This window comes from Eptatretus burgeri, chromosome 2 (assembly GCF_056783735.1).
Source record: "Eptatretus burgeri isolate ZD-2024b chromosome 2, Ebu_testis_v1, whole genome shotgun sequence".
In the NCBI taxonomy this organism is placed as follows: domain Eukaryota; kingdom Metazoa; phylum Chordata; class Myxini; order Myxiniformes; family Myxinidae; genus Eptatretus; species Eptatretus burgeri.
The window spans coordinates 129,757,670-129,782,226 of NC_140962.1; the positions used below are offsets into that span (position 1 = coordinate 129,757,670).

The 24,557-nt window shown below is 43.8% G+C and overlaps 1 protein-coding gene across 1 annotated transcript in view; it reads left to right on the top strand.

The window, feature by feature from the left end:
* LOC147033110 (casein kinase I) overlaps positions 1–24,557 on the top strand; it is a 110,889-nt gene that overhangs the window by 83,758 nt on the left and 2,574 nt on the right. The window contains exons 7-9 of the mRNA XM_085871208.1: positions 12,165–12,239; positions 12,443–12,549; positions 18,880–18,968. Of these exons, the coding sequence (XP_085727334.1) occupies positions 12,165–12,239; positions 12,443–12,549; positions 18,880–18,968 (271 nt within the window). The remainder of the gene's footprint in view (positions 1–12,164; positions 12,240–12,442; positions 12,550–18,879; positions 18,969–24,557) is intronic.

Here is a 24,557-nt window from a genome sequence, read left to right on the forward strand (position 1 = left end):
CTCCCTCCTCTCTTTTCCTCACCTCCCTCCTCTCTTTTCCTCACCTCCCTCCTCTCTTTTCCTCACCTCCCTCCTCTCTTTTCCTCACCTCCCTCCTCTCTTTTCCTCACCTCCCTCCTCTCCTTTCCTCTCCTCCCTCCTCTCTTTTCCTCACCTCCCTCCTCTCTTTCCTCACCTCCCTCCTCTCTTTTCCTCACCTCCCTCCTCTCTTTTCCTCACCTCCCTCCTCTCTTTTCCTCACCTCCCTCCTCTCTTTTCCTCACCTCCCTCCTCTCTTTTCCTCACCTCCCTCCTCTCTTTTCCTCACCTCCCTCCTCTCTTTTCCTCACCTCCCTCCTCTCTTTTCCTCACCTCCCTCCTCTCTTTTCCTCACCTCCCTCCTCTCTTTTCCTCACCTCCCTCCTCTCTCTTCCTCTCGTCCTCTCTCTCCCCCCCCCACCCCTTAATACCCCTATCAATGAAGCGATGGGTTGTACTTGCAAGTCCAATATAAGTACTAGTATTAAATTGATGCACAGAATGAGTTTCCTTAAAAATGTCATTTCTTTTTTGTTTTCATTTCTAAAGTCGTGGACATTTTGGTCCTTTATTTTAGCTTTTCAATCGTCATTGCAACCAAAAAAAACAAAAAACAAATCATGCATATTTATGGTGTCTGAATGTTTGTCAATTAATGCTGAAGCTGATCACTAAATGTCATGGCAATGGGACTGTTACTTCAAATTTTATGACAAAATGTGGGAGAGGGCACATTGTAACCTCATCAATATTTCGAGGGTTTAAGCCAAAATCCCCTTTTATCTTGCAAAATCCCCCAGTGTACACCATTTTTGTGGTTCCTCGCAAAAAGTTGAAGTTATGGACCTAAAAATTACCAGGAAAAAACATTTAGGCACTTTTGTCTGGGCTGTCCCCATTTCATGAAAATATGGTCCAAGGCTGCATGACTTCAATAATAACAGTTGGGAATCTAACATTGTTTTGTACTTTTCATTGTGTTTCTCAGGTCACATGGCATTTTTTTGTTTTTTTCACTTTTGGTCACTACATATGCATATGATGATGAGGGATTCTAATTCTGAAGTGCCGTACCACACACTGTTACAGAGCGTCGGTGCTGCCAAAGCAGTTACTTGGAAAGGATTATTCTGGGTAGTTTGCCCTTGTCCAACCAGCAGAACGTACAGCAGGAATTTGGAATTTATTCAGGGTGCCGGCGATAGCTCACCCACTCTTCGCAAAGGACACCATGGAATTTTTAACGTCCATCAACTAATGCCGAAAGATGGGACGCCCAGATTAATGTCCATCCAAGTGACGGCACACATTGATGAATAATCCTGCATGCAAAACACAAGGATGACAGTTTGTAGCTTGGTCGGGGTTCGAACCAAGGCAAGACAGCTCGGAGGTGTGTGCGTACCTCTCGGGCCAAGGCCATCCTGCCAGCCCTATAAGGGATATGCAACACTAAACTCCATGTTGAGAGGAGGCCGACCGAAAAGGATGCATGCCATATCTATATTGTTGATTGAAAATGCAAATGTTAACTCAGAACGTGGAAGAAAACAAGAATTAATCCCCCCTCCCTGAAAACAGATATAAAATTAAATGATAACAACAGCGATGACGTTGAAGTGTTGTTGACAAGAAAAGCTTAAAATGCACCACAAAAGCTTAAAATGGTGGTGTTGTATCCCAATCTATTTAATGGCTTTGTACTCGTTTTGACAAATTTGAAATATGTCGGATCCACAACATGTGACCATGTAAATTTAACAGGGATTGGATTAGTGTATTTAATTGGCTGTTCTTATAAGGCCTTTGTGACTTTGCTTCTTCTGTTGATTAGCTTGTCTTGTTTCATCACTGCCTCTCCCCAAAACTACTTTTGTAGTTTCATTTTCCACTGCTCTCCTTCACTGATTAATCAAAAATGTCTCTGATATTGCAGGTATTTTACTAGTTATAATTTTCCAAATACTGTTGGTTTCAGTGGGTCAGACGTGTGAAAGAATTGTGCAAGTTGTGACTAAGAATCGTGGAAGTTGGCAGGATGTTGGACGAATATATATATATATATATATATATATATATATATATATATATATATATATATATATATATATATATATATATATATATATATATATATATATACATATATATACATATACATATATATACATATACATATATATATATATATATTTCCTACATATACATATATATACATATACATATATATACATATATATATATACATATATATATATATATACATATATATATATATATATATATATATATACATATATATACATATATATATATATATATATATATATATACATATATATATATATATATATATATATATATATACATATATATATATATATATATATATACATATATATATATATATATATATATATATATATACATATATATATATATATATATATATATATATATACATATATATATATATATATATATATATATATATATATATATATATATATATATATATATATATATATATATATATATATATATATATACATACTAGTAGTAATGCCCAGCGTTGCTTGGGCTAGCAATAAAGCACGGTGTTGCCCGGGCTTTCTTGCAAATTTCCTGAATAGCGGTTAGGGTTAGTGTTAGGGTAGCTAACCCTAACCCCAACACTAACCCAAACCCTAACCCTAACCCTAACAGCTTGGCTGTAGCAGAGGTAAACAGCGCCCGGGCAAAGTGGAAATTTGCGTCCCCCGTAGGCCTTAAACTTGAGTGGATTTGAATGGAAAATCCCATAAGGGATATCGATTTTTTTTTTTTTCGAATATCGGAAGTGTTATGGAAAAAAATTATAGCCAATGACCTAAGTTGGACCAAAAGCCATAATCGTCCCGAATTTGAATGGAATCCGTTGGAGTTTGTGAAAATGCATCAAAACAAATTTTGAGGGGCCTCTGAAGGAAGACAATAATATCATTAGTATATGTGCCAAATCTTGTTTTATTTCATGCAGTAACAAAAATCTGATGGTGGAACAAAGAAAGGGGCGTGCCAATATATATATATATATATATATATATATATATATATATATATATATATATATATATATATATATATATATATATATATATATATATATATAGATATATATAGATATATATATATATAGATATATATATATATATATATATATTTATATATATATATATATATATATATATATATATATATATAGATATATATATATATATATATATATATAGATATATATATATAGATATATATAGATATATATATATATATATATATATATATATAGATATATATATAGATATATATATATATATATATATATATATATATATATATATATATATATATATATATATATATATATATATATATATATATATATATATATATAGTGCCACGAGGAATAGTGATGTTAGGGACACATTGGCCATTTTGGAGTTAATGCCATACAGCATTATTTTAACCCTTACCCTATCATCTGAGCCTATCATCATATCATTAAACAAGGACAAATGTGTCCAAGAGCAGCGTCCTAAAGGTTTTGTCGGCTAAAAAAAAACAAAAACAAAAAAACAACTTCCGATATTTCGTCACGTGCCTTGATTAAGCCAACAGCGAGACCCGTCATAATGTATTTACGAAATAATGGATTAATCTTTAAATAGTAACGTGAACTTTTCGAAACTTTAAAGCAAATGTCCGAATATATTTAAAAGTTCATGATAGACGCTCTCAAAAGGCACCGTCAATGCGAGGATGTGTACATGTGCTTAGTATTTAAGGAGATCCGGATCTTGTATATACAAGAGCCGAGTCCTAAAGGTTAAGGTTTTGTCTTCACAATAAGAACAAGAAGAAGAACAAGAATAAGAAGAAGAAGAAGAAGAACAACAACAACAACAACACCGAGCTCTCTATCAGCAGCGTCCGCTACGCGAAACGCTGCTAAAAATGTCACTTACATCACTCATCGTGGGGCCTCATATATATATATATATATATATATATATATATATATATATATATATATATATATATATATATATATATATATATATATATATATATATTGTTGCGAATTCACGCCCGCCGGCGTGCGATCGGCCACGTAACTCAAATCGCGGCACGTCGCCCACCGGACGGACAATTCAGTCGTGACCCTCTCGGAACAACGCCGGGAGCTATTCACGGGTGGGTCTTTCGACTTCACCACAATCGTGCCAATCGGCCACCCGCGTAGGATAGGGTTGTTCACCAAACTCGACCTACCTAAGCCATATGGCTATATTTTACAGGCTGTAAGGTCGCCGTGGAATTATAACGCAGAGTTATAACTTTTTTCATTTCTACGTTCGCCGTAGCAATTCGACAAGCCGAAACAAAAAAAACTGGTAAAAAAAAAAAAATAGCCCATTCGTAACCGTCCGTCTGGCCGCACGTTCGCCTTTGGGCCCCCCTGCGGTCGCCTTGCGGGCACCTTGCGTCTGCCTTGAAAATTATATGGCCGCCGCAGGAACACCCTAAGGTGACCGTGCGACATCAAATCAAAGACCGTACGGCAACCCCACGTTTTCGGTCTCTACAATTTATAAATATGCCGTGCAGCTCCCCGAAAAATAAAAACATATGTGACTGCGACATTGTGTGACCGTGGAAATACTGCGGCCGCCGTATAATTGCTAGTGGCCGTAGATTTTGGAGACCCCACGGCCGCCGTGGCAAATGTGACCTCGGCCTAAGTGCCACAGCAATTTCATAGGGATCGTGTGACGGCGAGCCGAGTTTTTAGTGCGCAAGCTTGGTATTATTATATATATATATATATATATATATATATATATATATATATATATATATATATATATATATATATATATATATATATATATATATATATATTGTTACGGCTGTGGAAATTCGCATTACAGCATAAAGGGCCCTCAGGTGAGATATCTTCATAGGTACATGTGTAGTTAGCCCAAACCCGTTGTATAGAGGGAATTTATGTGATTCATCCGGGCTGCGACGCTTTGAGTTCGCCATTTTTTCTTTTCTGTCGTTATTTTGAACCAACCACGTCTCAACCGCCATCACACAACAACCACCTTAACCACCACGCCAGCCATCGTCACCAACCACAACCACGCTCCAACCGCAGACAACAACCACAACACCAACCCTCACCACAGAAGACCCTCCACCACCTTCGCCTTTACCTTCACGAATTCATCCCACATCATCGCCTCCACGGCCATTCCTGCACCACCTGTGAACACTGAACGTCGGGCTGTCTCGGGCCCGTTCGGCGATTGGTGCCGAACGCACCGAGCTGCCAGCGCGAATGGCAGGCCTTTCCGAGGGGAAAATTCGGATCAGAAATGCTTCACGCCCACTTCTCCTCCGTCCAATTGGCGAGCGCGGGGCGGCTTGGCCCCGCCTCCAAGCATGTGTATGTGAAGTCCGTATATGCAAATTTTAGGATCAGGAGAGGTTCATGCCCATTTTTGCCCAACCAATGGCTGACCGGGGGGGAAGGGCGTGGCCCCGCCTCCAATCGCGTTCTGATCCTAAAATTTGCATATTGGCTGCTCCTGCCGCCTATAAAAACGCGAGCGCAAGGCAAATCGAGCGAGTTGGGTTTTGGAGTTGCTTGGAGAGTGTCGTCGAGAGGTTGCTCTTGGGGACAAGGAGCGTTGCGTTGGCGGAGTTGAGGGGAGTGAGCGCGGTGGAACTGCAAGCAAGGGAGCTCGGGTCCGAGGCAAGAAGGACGGAGGTCGGCGACGAGGTTGCAGTGTGGGGGATCGCTCGTCTCATCGAGGGACCCAAGCCAGCCAGCTTTTCCCCTCCCCCAGGGCATCAACAATTCCCCCTTTCCCCCGCGCTGAGATAGTGCAAAAGGGGGCCCCGTTCCCACCCCACCCCAAACGTCGTGCCAACGAAACCGCTCGCGCGGAGCACGCCGGAGAGGCCTCGCCGACCACGCCAGGGCACGGAGTCGGGGCACAGCGGCGCGGACATTTTGTGGCTTGCCCGCCAACGCGTCACGAGGACGCGGGTAAGACCTCCCCAGTCTCGCGGACCTGGCCGCTCCTCCAGGTCACGTGCACATTTGGCCTACGGGCCTGTCTGCCTCCTTGTCTGTGAGGGTGGCTTCTTTCCTTTGCTTTTGTGTAAATGTGTGTTGGCGCCGTCTGTGAAGTAAAACTGTATAAGTGTTGCCGTGTGTGCGCGTAGTCGGTTTTAACTGCTTTTCTTCTTGCATTTGCTTTTTGTGTATGGCTGTATATCCGTGCTTTGTGTCTGTGGCTATGAATAAAATGCTTGCTTGTCGAACTGTTCCCGCTCTGCTTCGTCTTTTTTTTCCTTTTTTTTTATTGACCCTCCATCTTGCATCACGTAAGGGGTTCGTAGTGGGTGCAACATCCCGGTAATTAATCTGAACCGTCCAGGTCGACGATAACACCGCTCGGTTGTCCCGATAGTACGGAACGGGCCGCCCAAGTGGCTCGTGTCCGGAGTCGACCTGCGGCGAGGTACGATCGCCCAGTTTCCATCCGCGTGGGTACTCAGGTCGGTCGAGTTTGGCGAACAACCCTATCTCACGCGGGTGGCCGATTGGCACGATTGTGGTGAGGTCGAAAAGCCCACCCGTGATGAGCTCCTGGCGTTGGTCCGAGAGGGTCACGACAGAATTGTCCGTCCGGTGGGCGACGTGCCGCGATTCGAGTTACATGGCCGTTCGCACGCCGGCAGGCGCGAATTCGCCACTATATATATATATATATATATATATATATATATATATATATATATATATATATATATATATATATATATATATATATATATATATATATATATATATATATATATAATTTATACTAGTGCGTGCCCGTAGGTGCGTGCATGTACGTGCAAATTTTTTTTTTTTAAATGTGACGTCATAGCACCGTGTCCTGTCATTGGTTGATAAATAAATGGCCGTAACTTGGGAACCGCTTGTCCGAGTAATATCAAACCTTGACAAGGCACATTCTCGGGTCCCCAGCGATATTTCTGGCAAGTTTCAATTAGATCGGACCAGGGGTTGTCGAGAAACGGTGGTCGCAGACACACGCACATCCAGACAGACACACAGAGATTGCTGGAATTATATATATATATATATATATATATATATATATATATATATATATATATATATATATATATATATATATATATATATATATATATTCGGGTGGTCCAACAAAGTCTAAAAAAATAGAATGTTGCTAACAGCTTAAAATTATTCCACTATGATTCAATAACGCGCATAAAAAATTTTAAGTTGATCGGAGGTGATTTCGAGGTCGCTCCATATGACGACTTTTCGTTTCATGAGTTCGTTAAATTAGTTTCACAATAAACTTGTTTTAGGTCATATTTTCGAAATGGTAGTGAATTCAATCTCGGTGCAGTCATTTCTTCGAGTAAATCAACCCCATAGAGTTCGAAAATGCACTCCATTTCCACCTTGGACATCCAGAAGTACCCGTAATCGTTCCTGACCATACCCTAATTTATTCAAGTCATGAGACTAAAAGTCATCATATGGAGCAACCTCAATCACCTCCGATCAAGCTAAAAAATAATTATGCGCGTTATTGGATCATAATAATAATCGAATAATTTTAAGCTTGTGGAGCAACAATCTATTTTTTTTCGACTTTTTTGGATTCGACTTCGAAAATATATATATATATATATATATATATATATATATATATATATATATATATATATATATATATATATATATATATATATATATATATATATACATTGTTACGGATCTGGAAACCATATGCATTCAGCATACAGATGTCCCAAAAGTCAGTTATGTCATCAAGTCAGTTATTTGTGTGCAGTCAGATCCCCTTCCTTTTGTCTGGTGGGAGAATCAAAGGCATGCGTTGCGATTTCTTTTCATTAGGTTGTTAAATCTAACAAGCCATCTAACAACCATCCCATCCGCATGACCCTTTGGCCCATCACGATCCACCATCAACCAGCTGCCTTCTCGCACCCTGACGTGCCAAGGCAAGATCTTGTGGTTCCGGTTTCTCGGCTCCCACAAACGTAACTCTTTCACGATGACCTTTGCAACATTGATACTGTTGCTCGACAAGTACGAATCCACATGGAAGAGTGGGTGGGGTTTCCCTGCAGGGGCCGAAACTCCGCCCAGGAAGGGTGAGTCCATGGGAGCCTGCCCAATCAGGGCAGGGAGTGAGGTCTGTTCGAGCGAGCCCCACCCCATTGAGGGAGATCCATACATTCCCGAGCACTCTCTGAGGCGGTAATTTTTGGGGGTTGCTTTGAAGGGGTTGTTACGAAGGTTGTTCGGAGGTTTTCGACGGGGTTGTTGTTGAGCGTGCAGTTCTTTTGAAGCGGAGGGTTGAGCAGAAGGTCATGAACACGGCGAACATGTCTCTGCTGACCCTCTACAAGGAAAATAAAGAGCAACCCTGACCCCCCTCCGTGGACACCGCTATTCACCACCCGAACTCCGCCATGAACCACGAGTCCCACACGTGCGACTTGGGTCAAAACCAACGACCTTTGTCAGGTGCCGCATTTGTCAGGTGTCAGGTGCCATTCGGAGCACCCCCTTCCTCCGACAGTCAGGTACCCAGCTGGACTCTGACCCCCAACTCGTGTTTCTCTCGGCTGCGAGGGTCCAATAAAGAACTCTGGGTTTATTTTCATTTGTGTGTGCCTACGTGTGGGCCTGTCTTGAAGTAGAACTGAATAAGTGTTTTTGGATCATTGTAAATATTCCTTGCTTGCATATTCGCGTTAAGTCTTGCTTTGTGTCTTCATTTACTCGAAATAAATCATCACAGAAATGTTCCCAGTCCGTTTCCATCCCTTCTTGCATTGGTCCAGCATGGTTTGGATCTGAGTTTAGGCAGGTTTTATCCCCGGTAATCGGACAATTGTAGCCGGGACGTCCAGGGCAGGCCTGCTAGACTGCATCCGAGCCGGAAAGGTGGGTGGCAGAGTGGTAGTCGGTTGGTGTAATTTTACCGCTGCCGGTAGAGTGAATCTGGTTTGCCCAGATGTTCCGAGAGCGTGGATCCCCGTTAGCCGAGACTGCGTGGTTACTTCGGTACATTGGATCTAGACAAAATAACCCTATGCCACGCGGTCAATATATTGGCGTTCCACGGTCGGTTTAACGACCCGCTGGTTCGCGGAGTTATCCGAGCGAGGGCCTACAATTCCGGACCCACAGCCTGCAACAATATACATATATATATATATATATATATATATATATATATATATATATATATATATGTATATATATATATGTATATATATATATATATATATATTGTCAACGTTTTCACACGGGGAGCCAAAATGAAATATCCTAATTATAGCCACCATTTTGGATTTCAAAATGGTTACGCTTCTGTGTTCATCTGGTCATTTGTTGGTTCTACCTTTTGTTACATAATTTCTTGAGATATTGATCGTGGTACTTTTCCTCTTGTGCTTGCAAGATCTCCAGCATCAAGCTTTGCAAGGAAATAGGTGTTCAACTGCAGGTGCCAAACGTACGAACTTCACGAAGCAAGTCTTGTGTGTCGATCGTGTCCTCGAAGAAACGTTGCACGTTGTCCAATCTGTCCTCATGTTGAGGAGAAAGTAAAAACACAAACTATTGCTGATGTAGTGGACTACTGGTAGTGGACAAAAATTAAAATTAAAACACCTCGGTAAATGAGGGATACCCAGCAACAGCTTCTACACAGGTGTGGCCCATGTGTTAATTTAGCAAATAACATCCCAGCATGCTTTGGGTCATGTGTAGAACTGTTGCACAGGCCTGGTTGCCTACAATTATGGCTAGAATGGCTGCAAGTGGAGACACCCCCCCCCTCCCCAATGGCTAATCCACAGAGCATATGTGCTCGCCGAATAGTTTGATGAGCATGACACTGTTGTTATCAATATGCCACGGCCTTCTCAGTCACCAGATCTGCACCCAATCGAGCATTCGAAGGATATTCTGGAACGACGCCTGAGACGGCGTTTTCCACCTCTATCAAAGAGGTGTGAGTTGATTGACTTTCTCGTGGAAGAATGATGCCTCATCCCTCCTGCAGAATTCCAGACATTGGAGGACTCTATGCCATGGCGCAGACAGGTTGTACTGATCACATGTGATGCCCCAACGCCCTATTCAGTGACTTTACATTGGTGTTTCCATTTTTTTTTTTTGTCCACCACCTGTACTGACAAATCATGAAACAAACTTCATTGGATTGACTCGATCTCTGAACTTTCCCACCTGGATTTCTCCCAATGGAAAATCCTCGCCTTCTGGACTTGGTGATGACAAACTTCCCCGCAAATGTCTCCTGCTCTTCCTCTGCTCCATTTGGTTTATCTGATCATATTCTTGTGTGAGTCAACATTTCTGTTGCTATTCTCAGATAGCTGCCTCAATGCTGTGTGAGTCTGGCAGTTCACTCACACAGATTGGCAGAGACTGAAAGCAGCCATCTCTCTTCAGGATTGATCTCCTCTATCTACTGCCCCTGATGTTAACTCAACCTTGGAATTCTCTCTTTCCCTCTTTTCGTTTTTTCCTCTTTTCCACTCTTCTCTCGCACAGATTCATCCCATGTCATCTTCAGTTATCCTTACCTTCTTCCAATCCATGGTATGGGAATCCTATGGTGAGGCAGTTGCTCTGAAACAACCTTCTCTTCCTGGAAAGCAAATCTGACTGAAGGCAATCTCAGATCATTCCAAAAAGCCTGCAACAAGTGCGTGTCCACTCTCAGGAGAAGTAGAAAACAACATCTGTCCAATGTCAAGAATGAACTTTGAAACTTGTCTCCCTCCTCTAAAACCTGGTGGTGCCTTGTTATATCTGTCTCTGGAGTATACTCCCCCTCCATACTTCCTTCGCTTCAAATGGCACTACAGCTGACTCTACTCGTGAGAATGCCGAATGCCTCATTTCTATGTTTGCTTCTAAATCCTGTATCCTCAACCCCTCACTCTCGATACCCACCCTACCCAGTCACACTCAACTGCTCCTGAACTCTGTCTTTTGCACCTGAGAAGGTGGAGAGGTTTCTGGCAACCCTTGACTGATTTGACAACTGTATTGAACGGCATCAGCTCCCATGTTCCAAAAGCCTGCTTTGCGGCTCTTGCACATCCTCTCTGTCCTTTTCACCACATAATTCCACTCTTGGGTTACTGACTTCCTCCACTCTCATAGCCAACATGTGGCTCTTATTATTATTATTATTATTATTATTATTATTATTGTGTATGGCAGCTTTGCTGTCAGGTAGCTATCATTTGGTTGGGGCATGGTTGTGCTGCTGATACTCTGCCCCGATACCAGTATACTGGTATTCATTTTGCCGACCTTAGAGGGATGACAGGCTGAGTCAACCCCACCTGGTCTTTCCTTTCTGGTCTTTCACCCTCTGCTCTTTCCATGCTTTGCCCCCCTCCCCAGGTTTCTGCAGGGTGCATGTGGCACATGGGGCCCCCATGACCTACATTCTCTTGAATCTTGTTCTCTCCAGGTCTTCAAGACAGCTGTTCACCACCATCTGAGATCATCCTCCATCCAAAACCATGATATACTTTCTACCCCCGTCAACCTCCACCAAACCTCCCCCCCCCCACCCAAGTCCACGTCTTTCCAAATTTCCTGATTATCCTTCTTGAAAGTTTCCTTCTGGAGCCATCTTGTCCACTGCATGTGTCCTCCCCTACCCCTCATTTCTCCCCAGATCCTTTATTTGGCTTAGCCTCCACCTATTTTGTCCTTCAACCCTGCTGTCGGTGTTCCCAACCCCTCTTTCTACTGTTCCTTTTGTTCTGTTCCATCCTGATCCATTCATTATTCTATCTCTTCCACGAGCCCTCACTTTGTTTCTGAAAAAATATACATTACCCTGGATTATTACAGTTTGCTTTACCCTGGAGTATTACTACAGTGAAACTGCAACTGATCTTGTATTGCAATGTTTGGAAATATTATTCTCGCCATCGTCTTACTCTCTGTGGCTAACTTGCAGGCAGCCACGAAGAAACAGAAATATGAAAAAATTAGTGAGAAGAAAATGTCAACACCTGTCGAGGTTCTCAGTAAGGTAAGACATTGTGGTTAATTCACTCTTTTGATACTTTGACAGTTCTAACTTTGCATATTTTGCTGTATTCTGAAGAGTTACTTTCAGTCTCATTGTGGATCATAAATGATTGCTTGAAATCGAAGCTTAGATATTCTTCTTGAATATTTTGATCGTTGATGTTCTTGCATGTTTTCAACTTTTCTGCCAACGATGGCGTGAAGGGTTTTCCATCAGAGTTTGTCATGTACATCAATTACTGCCGAAGTCTGCGATTTGAGGACACACCCGATTACATGCATCTTCGTCAGCTTTTCCGTACACTCTTCAGGTGAGTCCAAATAGGTGATGAGGACTTGCTGCGACTGTCTCTGATGCTGCATTCCTACGTTAATTTAGTCAGCCCACATTGGCTGACACTTAGAGTTGTTTGCAGTTCCTTTTGGACCCTTTCCCTGAATCATGATGGATGTAAGCATGTCACAATATTAACCAATGAAGTGACGAGTTAGATGTTCCTTTATTACCTCCACCACCAAAGGTAGACGGAGGTGATGTTTTCACTCCTGTCTGCCTCTGTGTCTGTCTGTTTGTGAGCAACATATCTCAAAAAGATATGGACGGATTCCAACAAAATTTGGTCGACAGGTTGGGTGTGATGCAAGGGTAAATTGCCACTCTCATCATTGTCTTCTTGAGAAAACAGCCCACTCTTTCGTGAACTTTCAGTTTTAATTTAGTGCGTGAAACTTTTACGTTTTCTCTTACTGATGAGGGTTTGTTCAGTTACCAAGCAGCGAGCCAGCGCTTGCCAAGCCAGTCGGTCCTCAATGGTTTCGAATGGAGTGCTTGCCTGAGTGCTTAAGCCACTTGGCGAGCGCTCCCCAAGAAACCTGGTAACTGAACACACCCCTGACATTGTACGGCGAGCACTTGTAATGATCTGCACGATTTCGTAGAATGATGTAAAATTCAACAGCCTGCAGGGTATTTGTAAATTTCCAATGGACGAGCAAGGTGGTTTCCAGTTGCATCGGTATGGAAAACCACTCTGGTTTTTAACACATTGCAACAGTAAATTTTAATTATTACAACAACCCTTTCTCAAGATATTCATTTTAATGCCAATTGGTTGTTTACCACATATTGTTTTTTTGTATACCATACTGTATTTGGGCGAGGCTTGTACAAGAGGAGATGAGGGGGGGTGAGAGAGGGAAGCACAACAACAGTAGGGAACAAGGACATCAGGAGATCGATGGAAGAGAGGGAAGGGGCAGGATACACGGGGTAAACTAGGTGGACACGACAGGGACTTTCAGGAAGGAAAACATTGAATTTGAAGGAGGTGGGTTTAGGTGGATTAATGGGGGTAGAACATCATGCTTTTGGATGGGGGAAGATATGAGATGGTGGTGAACAGGTGTTTTAAAGATCTTGAGGGAATACTGGGATTGAAGAGAGTGTGCGAGTTGTTCCAGAGGTGGGGTGGGGGGGGGGGGAGAGGACTGAAAGAGTGAAGGTGTGCAGTGATTCTTGATTTTGGCAGTTTTCCGAGAAGGGGTTGCTGGTGGACCTTGAGCGCCCTGTAGAAATATGGGGATAGAGCACAGCCAGAGCAGGTAGTGCAAGGCCAGAAAGGAGTTGGTAGAAGACAGAAAGACCACCAACCTGTCTGCAGTGAGAGAGTGAAAGACCCAAAGACTCGGCCTCATCGCGGGAGATACCAATGATCCTAAATGATCCTAACACCAATCTCTGTGTAGTGAGAGGAGCAGGCCTAACCTTTGTGGAAGATGTGAATGATGTTGAGAGTTTTGGAATTTGTAGCATACAGGAGCAAGTGGTGCAATGCAGGAGCACCAGCCCAGAGGGGAGAGCAGTACTCCATCAGGCTGCCGACGAAGGCTTTGTATGTGGTTAAGAGTTCAGGTTTGCAAAGGAAGGACTTGCACGATGGATGATGCCCAGTCAGCGACTGGCTTTGGAGATCAGCTTGGAAATATGGCTTTCCCAGGAAAGATCTTGGCAGATAATTTAACTCATAAGCTTGAATGAAAGGACTTCTTCAATAATATTGTTGAGAAAATAAATGGGGGTGGGGGGGCATGTATGGGGGTCTCAGACAATCATTTTGAAGAGATGGTGAGAGTGTGAGATTTGTCAGGATTGAAAGGCATGTTGCAAGTGTTTGACCAGCTTGGGATTTTATCCAGTTCTGCAGAGAGTGAAGAAGCTGCTGCCTGCCGATCTGAGGGATGACATTGTACGGCAGAGGGTGGAGTCATCAGCAAAGAGATAAAGAGGATTTTTGAGAGAGTCGGAGAGATCATTGATGAAGATAAGAAAAAGTGCAGGGCACAGAACACCGAGGAACTCCAACCTCGACAGTAAGAGGAGATGAGATAATTCCATGAAGAGCCGCGTGGTGACTGTGACAGGAGAGGAAGTCTGTGAGCCATGAGTGGAGATTGCATTGTTTAACATAAGAAGAGAGTTTGGTGAGCAGGGCAGGGTGCCAGACCATATCGAAAGTGCACGATATGTGTAGGGAGATGACTCTGATCTTGTCTAACACTAAGGACCTCCATCTATTGTTGGGAAAGCAGAATCAGCATGTCCAGATTAGAGTGGACCTGGTCTGAATCCAAATTCATAATTGGAGATCAAGCCATTGGAGAAGAGGAAGGATTTAATGCCTGAAGTGATGATGGATTCCATAACCTTGCTGATGATTGGGAGAAGGCTGATTGTCCTGTAGTTGCAGGGATCTGTTTTTGCACCTTTTTAATGTGGTGAGAGTTTAACTTTTTACGTTGATGGACAAAACTTCGTGGACAGGTTCGGTGTCGAGACAAATTGATTCGATTTTTGGTGAAGCTCCGGATGCGAGAATGTTTGTAAAGCGGTAATGGTTGCTGATTTTCAAGCAGATGACATTTGACCTTCAGCAAATGAGAGTGTGAGTCAGAGCAGCAGAGCAGGCTTTTCGGACACGTGGGCTGATGCCATCTGGACGGGTTGCAGAATCCGAGTCGTGGTTTGACAGCAAGCTCTACACCTTGTCAGTAGAAAAGGACACAGAGTCCAGGGACTGCTGGGTGCGACCTGGGTAAGGTGGGTAAAGAAAGTGATGGGTTTGGGACACAAGATTTAGAAGCAAACACGGAGTTTAGGCTTTCAGCCGTTTCACGTGCCGTGTCAGATCTGCAGCCATTTGAGGTAGGGGAGGAGATGCCGGAACGCACACACATCAGAAACAGACTCAACCAGACACACCAGGTTTTGGAGGAGGGAGACAGGTTTGAGAGTTCAATTTTTGAGATGAGAAAGATGTAGTTTCCTGGCTCTCCTCAGGGTAGACACACACTTGTTCTGAACATTGTGGAAGGAACTGAGATTACCTTCAGTTGGATTTGCCTTCCATGAGGCAAAGCCAAGTTGTTTCAGAGATCTGCCTCACCGCAGGCTTCAGTGTACAATGGGCAGGAGGAAGGGTAGGACAACTGAAGACGAGGTAGGATAAATCTGTGCATGATAGCAAATTTCTTTGAAAGAATTCCCAGGATGAGTTGACGTTGGAAGAAGTGGAGATGAGAGACCAGTCGAGAAGTTAGGTTCGGTTTAGTTCCATGGCTGCTTTTGATGTTTAGATGTTTGATGGCTGCTGGAAGTCCCTGACAGTCGGCCTGAGTGAAACGCCAGACTCGTTTGCGCTGAGGTGGCTCTCTCAGAACAGCCAGAGATGTCTACTTTTACAACCATATTGTCAGATGAACTGATTGGAGCAGAAGAACAGAAGCAGATATTTGCAGGAAAATTGGTCATATCCAAATCCAGAAGCGATGATGTACCGTTGATTGAGATCTGGGTCGAGAACTTGACAGATTGAGTCAGTCCCAAAGAGTCACAGAAGTCCTTTGCTGAAGTGAGACGACAGGTGAGAAAGCTACCTACACCCAGCCAACTGGCATGATGACAAGTGAAATTGCGACGTGTGAGGAAGACTGCTTTGAAATCATTTTAAATCGCCACATATGAGGTTGCATTTGAAAAGAACCATTTGTTGGCCCTTGACAACAAAGCCATGTTGGCTGATAGAAATGTGGGGATCGTGAATCTCCTGGCCATTTGGACAGGAAATCTGGCTTGCGGGGTATGCACATGCTTGAAATTTTCCTGGAGCACTTCCTCCCCCCCCCCCCCCCTCAGGTGCAGTTTATACCAGGGTCAGGTTATTTGTGTGAAAATAGTCTAATGTTTTTTTTCAGTGATGCATCCCCATTAAGAGAAGGGCCAAAACGATACATAGTATTTGACGGTATTTGACGATGTAGATTGTTTCAGAAGTCAAGGATGAGACAATGTGATAATTTTTGACCAAGTTATAAAATTGATCAACATGATGTGGTACGAGTGACGGGTTATTCGCTGCAAAATGTCGAAAACCCAGTTTCGTTCAACAACTTTCAAAATTTGACCTTTGCATAACCTTTAAAGGTCACAAAACAATGTTGTGGACATTAAAATAAGGAAACAGGATACGTGGTATAGCTTATTGGAGTTAGTTCGTCGAAGAAGGTTGAAAACCCGGTTTGATTCCCACAACTTTGAAAATTTGACATTTGTGAACTTCAAAGGTCAAAGGTCAAGGATTATGACCTTTGGTGCAAAACTTCCTCTGGAACATTCCAGGGACAATATAACATCATATAGGCTATATGGCATTTCACACTCATCGGATTATCCAGACTTTGATGAAATCAGCGTAAAAACAAACTTGAAGGGGTGCCACGGGCAAGGTGTTCGAAATAGAGCAAAATGGTTTCAAGACTTTAGGTGGGGAATGACCTCCAGATTATGCATAAAAAATATTGTCATCCCAGCTCTCAAAGTTTGGGCGGTCGTCTGATTTTTATGTCAAAATTCGCAATTTTCTAAGTTTGTGACCTTGTGACCTTGACCTTGGGACGAAAATGAAAAATCGAGCTCCATGGGGCTATGCAGGTGCCATTGGGATAACCAAATACCGAAACCCCTGTCAGATTCGACAAACCCCTCGGAGAAGATGCAAATTGAAATCGACTACCCCCTAAAAACACGTTTTTTGGGCGTGGCTCCGCCCATAATGGGCGCACCACACCCATTCTCAGGAAAGCACAACTACATCATGATATAAACCTCCCACCAAAATTTTATCAGGATCGGATCAAAACCCATGGAGCTATGCTCGGGACAGACAGACAGACAGACAGACAGACAGACAAGCCGGTATGCGGACATGGGTAGTCGATCAAGTCGAATTTAGTAGTTTTTCAGCCGTTACTAGCCAACAAAAGCATCCATAGCAACGGTTCTTTCTCACACATAACTCGGACATACCATGAACCTACCACACCAGTTTAATGTATATCTGACTCAGTCTCTGAGATATCACGAACTTCGTTTTTTTGTTTTTTTCGACCAGGGTTCATTCAAAGTCTATCTTCTCCGACCGTTTTCATGGGAGCGGGCTGAATTTTTTTTGTCATGGAGGCTGAATGTGTTGCCCACAAACAAGCATAGTTTGATTTTTGAATTTCGATATTTTAATTTTTTTAGATTTTTTGGAAAATTTCAAAGGCCCGTTGCTGAGCAACCGAGGGGTCCATAGCAACGGTTCTCAAACGTGCACAACTAGGTCATGGTATGAACCTACCACCAGAGTTTCATCAAAATCGGCCTACGATTAATGGAGTACTGGCCTGGACAGACAGACAGACAGACAGACAGACATAACGACGGAAAACCTGACAATAAGGGTAGATAGATTGACTACCCAACAGACAGACAGACAGACACACATCAATAACGAATATAGTGGTCACATATTTTTTCGTGAACCAATTAATATGACGAGAGATAACCGCTCCCTTTGGGGGGCAGCAGTGGAGGGGAGGTGGGGCAAATATCTTTTGCACCATGGCAAATGAAACCCCCTTGTCTGCAGCAGGGTTGGCAAACCACTTACACTGTTGCATGTGTGCAGGTGAAGCTGTAAATCTTCTCGCCCTCCTACCCACCATGGGGGCGGGGGAGGGGATCTCTTTTTTTTTATGCCCATGACCTGACCTTGGGTACTACGAATACGTACGCAAAGTTTTGTGGAGATCAGCCCAGACATGTTGTTTTTCTATGATTTTTCAGACGTACACACACCCATGCAAAGAATTGCTTTATTTAATATTATAATAGGACTAAACAGACAAATTTTTGTTTAAAGTAAATCGATTACTAGCTTTGCAACAGTACCATTTTTAGCTCACATGGACTTTAGTCAGGTGATCCTATGCGATCAAGTCATTTCTGTCAGTGAGTGAGTCTGTAAACACTTCAGTCGTTATTGCTTGAACCAAACATAATTTTGATGAAACTTGGCCACAAACTTCATATGTGATGTCTAATGAAGGTGTATTGACCGCATCACAATCTGGGTTTTTGAGCCCCCCCCACCCCCCCAAAATGGGTATTTGCTCTTCTTCGAAACTACACACACAATTTTGATGATCTTTACAGCATTTGCAGCCGCATTATTGCAGCTGGGTTCTGTGAATGTGTAACAGTATCTGTATGACGAATGGTTTTACGTACATCATTGTGTTGCCTGTAATTGTGTCTACAGGACGTTGAACTACCAATATGATTACATGTTTGATTGGACGATGCTGAAACAAAAATCGTCCACATCTGGAGTCTCCGGGGGTACCCAAGGTGAGTCGTAGATTCTCACAATGGCTGTTGAGATATTGTGCTGCTTGAAAGAAAGAAATTGGAATTCCCAAGGGAAAAATACAAAAACTTCCTTCTACTTTGCAGGCAAACATAAGGTGGTCATGACACTTGCCATATGATCGACGGGCTTTTCTTCTAGGTTGATTGATGATTTATGAAAGTGATGTGGAATAATATGAGAAATATGAAAGATCTCGATGGCTTTGTAAAGACAATGGGCTGAAAGTGTAGCATGCTCACCTCTGAGACTTGTTTTTAATCAGTGAAATTCCCGACCTGGCTCTAAACTCACGCTGGTGTTTTGCAGACGTGGCATAGCACCAATCTGTGCACTGTTCGTCATGTGGAACTTTAAGCTGGGGACTTGACTGCTGCCGGCATTGGTTGCCTGTGGAGTTTGGAGATCCCACAGCATTGGCACTTTATCGATGGCACCCTCGACAAATTCCAAACTCCTATGCTGATATGCAGAGGCACTGACTGCCTCGATATTGATGCAACTCGCAGGCTAAATTTGTGATTGAATCCTTGTCCAATAAGAACTTGCTAATAATAATAATAATTATTATTATTATTATAATAATAATACGAATAAAGGGCATTGCACTGGCTCCCTGTGCAATCTGCTCATTTCTCAATTCATTGGCCACTCTAGTCAATATTTCAACATGGTGTTGTGGGCTGACAAGATAGTATAGAGGTACGCAAAGTCTCCTCTGAACCGTTTAACCTGGGTTTGAATCCTCGCCCAGCTACAAACAAAAGTGTCATCCCAGTGTTTCACAGAGAGGGCGAGGCATCAATGTGTGTGTGTGTGTGTGGATGGACGTTAAACGTGGAGTCCTATTTGCCACCTTCAGTTGATGGGCTTTAAATATGTCGGTGTCTTGAGTGAAGAGTGGGCGATCTATCGCCGGCACTCGGGCCAAATTCCAAACTCCTGCCCCAACTTACAGTGGGCACCGTATCAGCGGCACAGCCACCCTGCCAGCAATGATGCAGCCAGCAGTTACATGCTGCACACAAAATTAAATTAAGATGGTCTCGTGAGTCTTCATGAAATGGCAGCGTTTGCAGAAAAGTGTCTCCAAACAGTACAACTTTGGCCATTAACAGAGCCTGATGTAACGAGCCCACAGACTTGTGCAACTTGTGACTTGTAACATGTTGCTACAGCCGCACAAATCACAGAAACCTTCAGCAATGAACAAAAGGCATGTAACCGATATGCTGTAAACCACAGTAACAGGTCAGCACTGTGCAAACATCTTACCCAAGCAATTGGAGAGCTGTGAATTGGAGTTGGAGGATTTATTGGAATGTGAAATTGGCTCGTAAAATATGAGTGAGGTTTGAATCCCATTCCATCCTATTTGGAAGGATGCAGGTCATAATCTTTCTCGTGCAGCACCTGGCTGCAGGTTTGCTAACTTTTTGAGGTGTGGTGATATTGTTGATGTGCAGTAATCCGCTCTCAAATAGATCATGGCAAGAGTTTAGAATTTGGCCAGGATTGTGGCATACAATGGCCAACTCCTTTTGAAAGGTACCATACTATATATATATTGTTGCAGATTCGCGCCCGCCGGCGTGCGAGCGGCCACGTAACTCGAATCGCGGCACGTCGCCCACCGGACGGACAATCCCGTCGTGACCCTCTCGGACTAACGCCGGGAACTAGTCACGGGTGGGCCTTTCGGCCTCACCACGATCGTGCCAATCGGCCCCCCGCGTGGGATAGGGTTGCTCGCCAAATTCGACCTACCTAAGTACCCACACGGAGGGTAGACCGGGCGACCGCAGGTCGACTTCGGACACGGGCCACTTTAAGCGACCCGTTCCGTACTATCGGGATAACCGAGCGGTGTTATCGTCAACCTCGACGGTTCGATTAATTATTGGGCGTATTTAGCCCACGACCAACCCTTTACGTGAAGTAAGATGGAGATTCAATAAAAGAAAAGACGAAGCGAAACGGGAAAAACAGTTCAACATAAAGCACATTTATTCCGCGGCAAACGGAAAGCACACATATACAATTATACACCAAAAGCAAATGTAAAAGTAACACGACAATTCTGCACAAAAAGCAAATGTAAAAGTAACACGACAATTCTGCACAAAAAGCAAATGCAACAAAAGAGACACAATGCAGATCTACTACCGACTACCGAGCACACGGCAACACTTATACAGTTTTACTTCACAGACGGCGCCGACAACACATATACTCCAAAGCAAAAGAAAAAGGGGCCACCCTCATCGACAAGGGGGCAGACGGGCCTGGGGCCGAGACCGCGTCGAGCCTACCCGTCTGGTGATGAGCCGCAAAATGGCGGCGGCGCCCTGACTCCGCGGGCCTCGCTGGCACTGCCTGGAATGGGGTGGGAACGGGGCCCCCTTCTCACACTATCTCAGCGCGGGGGGAAACGGGGGGTTGTTGATGCTCGGGGGAAGGAGGATATCTGGCTGGCTTGGGTCCCGCGACGAGCGACGCCACTGCGACCTCGACCGCGTTACCGGCCTCCCCTCTCCGCAGCTCCCCGACTCTGACACGAGCGCCGACCTCAACAAAGATTCTTGGCTTCTCCAGCCTCTCCGGACCCCGACAGACACTCTCTCGATGGATTTCGCCGCCGCCACAACTCCCCAACTCTTTCCTCTTCTCAACTCCTCAACTCTTCCCAACTGCCTCGATTTGCCCCGCGCTCGGCGCTTTATAGTGCGACAGGAGAAACCATATGCAGATTTTTGGATCAGGAATGGCTCGGGGGCGGAGCCACGCTCCCCATTGGACAGAGGAAAAGTGGGCGTGAATCATTCTTGATCCGCGAATCTGCATATAGCGATTATACTCCGACGCGCCTGGAGGCGGGGCCAAATCGCCCCACGCTCGTTGATAGGACGGAACAGAAGTGGGCGTGAATCATTCTTGATCCGATTTCTCGGAAAGGCTGGTGTTTTTGCACCCGCTGCTCGGTGCGTGCCCTGTACGAGTCCAGTATCGGTGCCCACAAGCGGCGCGGGAATGGCGGTGATGCGATGGTTGCGAGGGCGAGTTGTGACGGTAAAGGTCGTGGCTGTTGGCGTTGTTGTTGTGAAGCGGCGTTGCGGTTGGTGGTTGTTGTGTGAAAGCTGTTGTGGAGAAGGTGGATGTTGTGAAGGCGGTTCTGGAGAAGGTGGCTGTGGTTGTCGAGATGCGGTTGGTGGTGGTTGTGGTGGTAGTAATGGCGGTTGGTCCAAAATAAAGATAGTAAAAGAAAAACGGCTATCTAAAAGGGTCGCAGCCCGAATGAATGACATTTATTCCCTCTAAACAACGGGTTTGGGCCTAACTACACATATACTGACAGAGATATCTCACCTACGGGACCTGAATGGTGGTTTGCGAATTTCGTCAACCACAACAATATATATATATATATATATATATATATATATATATATATATATATATATATATATTTTTTTTTTTTAATATAATGTCCACCAGTGAATGCTTATGCACCAAATGACGAGCATTAATGTCCCCTTTGAAGGACAACACACTCAAAAATGCAGCCTGCTGGCAAAGTATCAAGGTTACAGTGTTATACATATCTTTCTAACCACTGACTGACTGACATGAAAGATCGGTGCCTTCCGGGTGATGTAGAAAGCTGAAATTGTGTGTGCCGATGGACATCAAAGCCAGTACACTGGAAAAAAAATTCACAGAATCGTCGGGCAACATCCATCAATGAAAATATAAATTAAAAAAAATTTAAGATGCAGGCGAGTGACCCGAGACAATGGGGAAGCACAGTAATTTTGTGCGCGGATGGACATCAAAGATGATACACCAGGAAAAAAACCACAGAACCGTCGGAAAGCATCGGGAAATGAAAATATAAATAAATGGAAAAAAAAATGAAAAATCAAATGTCAGTGAGCGACCCAAGACAATGGGGAAACGCTGTTCGTATGCTTGCTTACACAATGTGTAAACACACCCCACCAGTGTATATGTATATATTGTTGCAGTTCTACAAAACCGCATGCCTCTAAGGCAATGGCACCCAACATAGTGATCCCCAGGCAGTTATTTCATCAGTATTTGTGTAGTTAGTCCTTCCCTCACGTCAAGTGGATAAACGGGATGAATTGCATGTGTGGGACTCGTAGTTAAGTCCATAAATATATCTTTGATCCGTACTCTGACCACTACTCCAACCCTTTCCTTCTCGGCATAATACACAACAAGCATGCAAGCACACACGCCATTCAACAGACAATTGTTTAATAAGCACACCACTCGGCTGCATCTGATCTGGTAAGGTGATCCGGTTTAAGCAAATGCGTACCGAGGGAGTGTTCCCCGGTAATCAGATCACATGACGTTGAGGTAAACCTCATTAGATGGAGGACCCTAAGTCACGTGGTCGAGTTATTGGCGTTCGCGGTAGATTAGCGACCTGCCGCGTCATGAAGTTATTCGTGTACGACGGCCTGCGGTTCCGGTGAGTCTGGTGGGAACCCGACGTAGTTCACCCCTCGTGGTCTTCGCCCCCGACCTTGGGTCCGCAACAATATATATGGGTAACTGGCGCTGCCAGGGGAGGAGGGGGAGGAGGTACCTGGCACTGACCGGCCAGGTAAGCCTTTGCCGGCAGGGGTTTCAGGACGTGTTGAACATTGAAAAGTAATGGAGTTATTGACCTAATAGTGGTTATATTTTGCTTACGGGCCGGCGGCAACACCACCTGTGACCCCACATCCCAATATACACTTTATAGCGGCCTTTGGCCTTAAAACAGCTTTCAAGGCCAATGTGCAGGAGCTTAAAACCTTGCCCAGATTCTGAAGCACCTACACCTGAACTTTGGGGCCTCTGTGCTCTGGCTGTGAATGAATAATGTACAAACACACAAACAATTGATTATAGGATGAATAAGAAAATACATAAGACTGTTTTTTGCATACCGACACCTCCGAATAATATTTTGCATGTGTTGGACTTTTGTTAAACAGATCGTAGAACCATTGAATGCTGAGTTGTGTTTTTGGCAAATAGTCACGTGTTGTGTGTTCTTGATAAGGAGTCACATGGTGCGTGGACAAATTAGCCGGCTGATTTCACGTCAGTGTTTTTATTGTAGTTTTTTTTCATTTGTTTTGTACCTACATAATGGAGGTGTAATGAATTGACTCAATGGCACAGTTGTTAAGAGTGTCTGCTCTGGGTCTGGGAGGTTGACAGACCACTGTCGAGTCAAACCACAGACTTTAAAAACGGTACGTGCTGCTTCCTTGCTTTTTAGGAAGTATAGAGCATGGACAAATAACTGTCGGTTGGCATCGGTGGGAAGAAGGAAATTTCCCCCACTGAGTGCAGAGAGAAAAGCACCATCATAATGATGGTGCTCTGTGGGTGGGGGGGTGTCACTTCACCCAAGCTCGGTGGCTTTGTCTGGAGTCGATTGTGTTGTCTCGGAATTTGGCTCCATGTGTGCGATTTGTGTTGCAGGTCCTCCACGAGTCTTGGACCCTGTAGACAATAAAAAAAAATTGTCTCCTTAAGGAAACCTT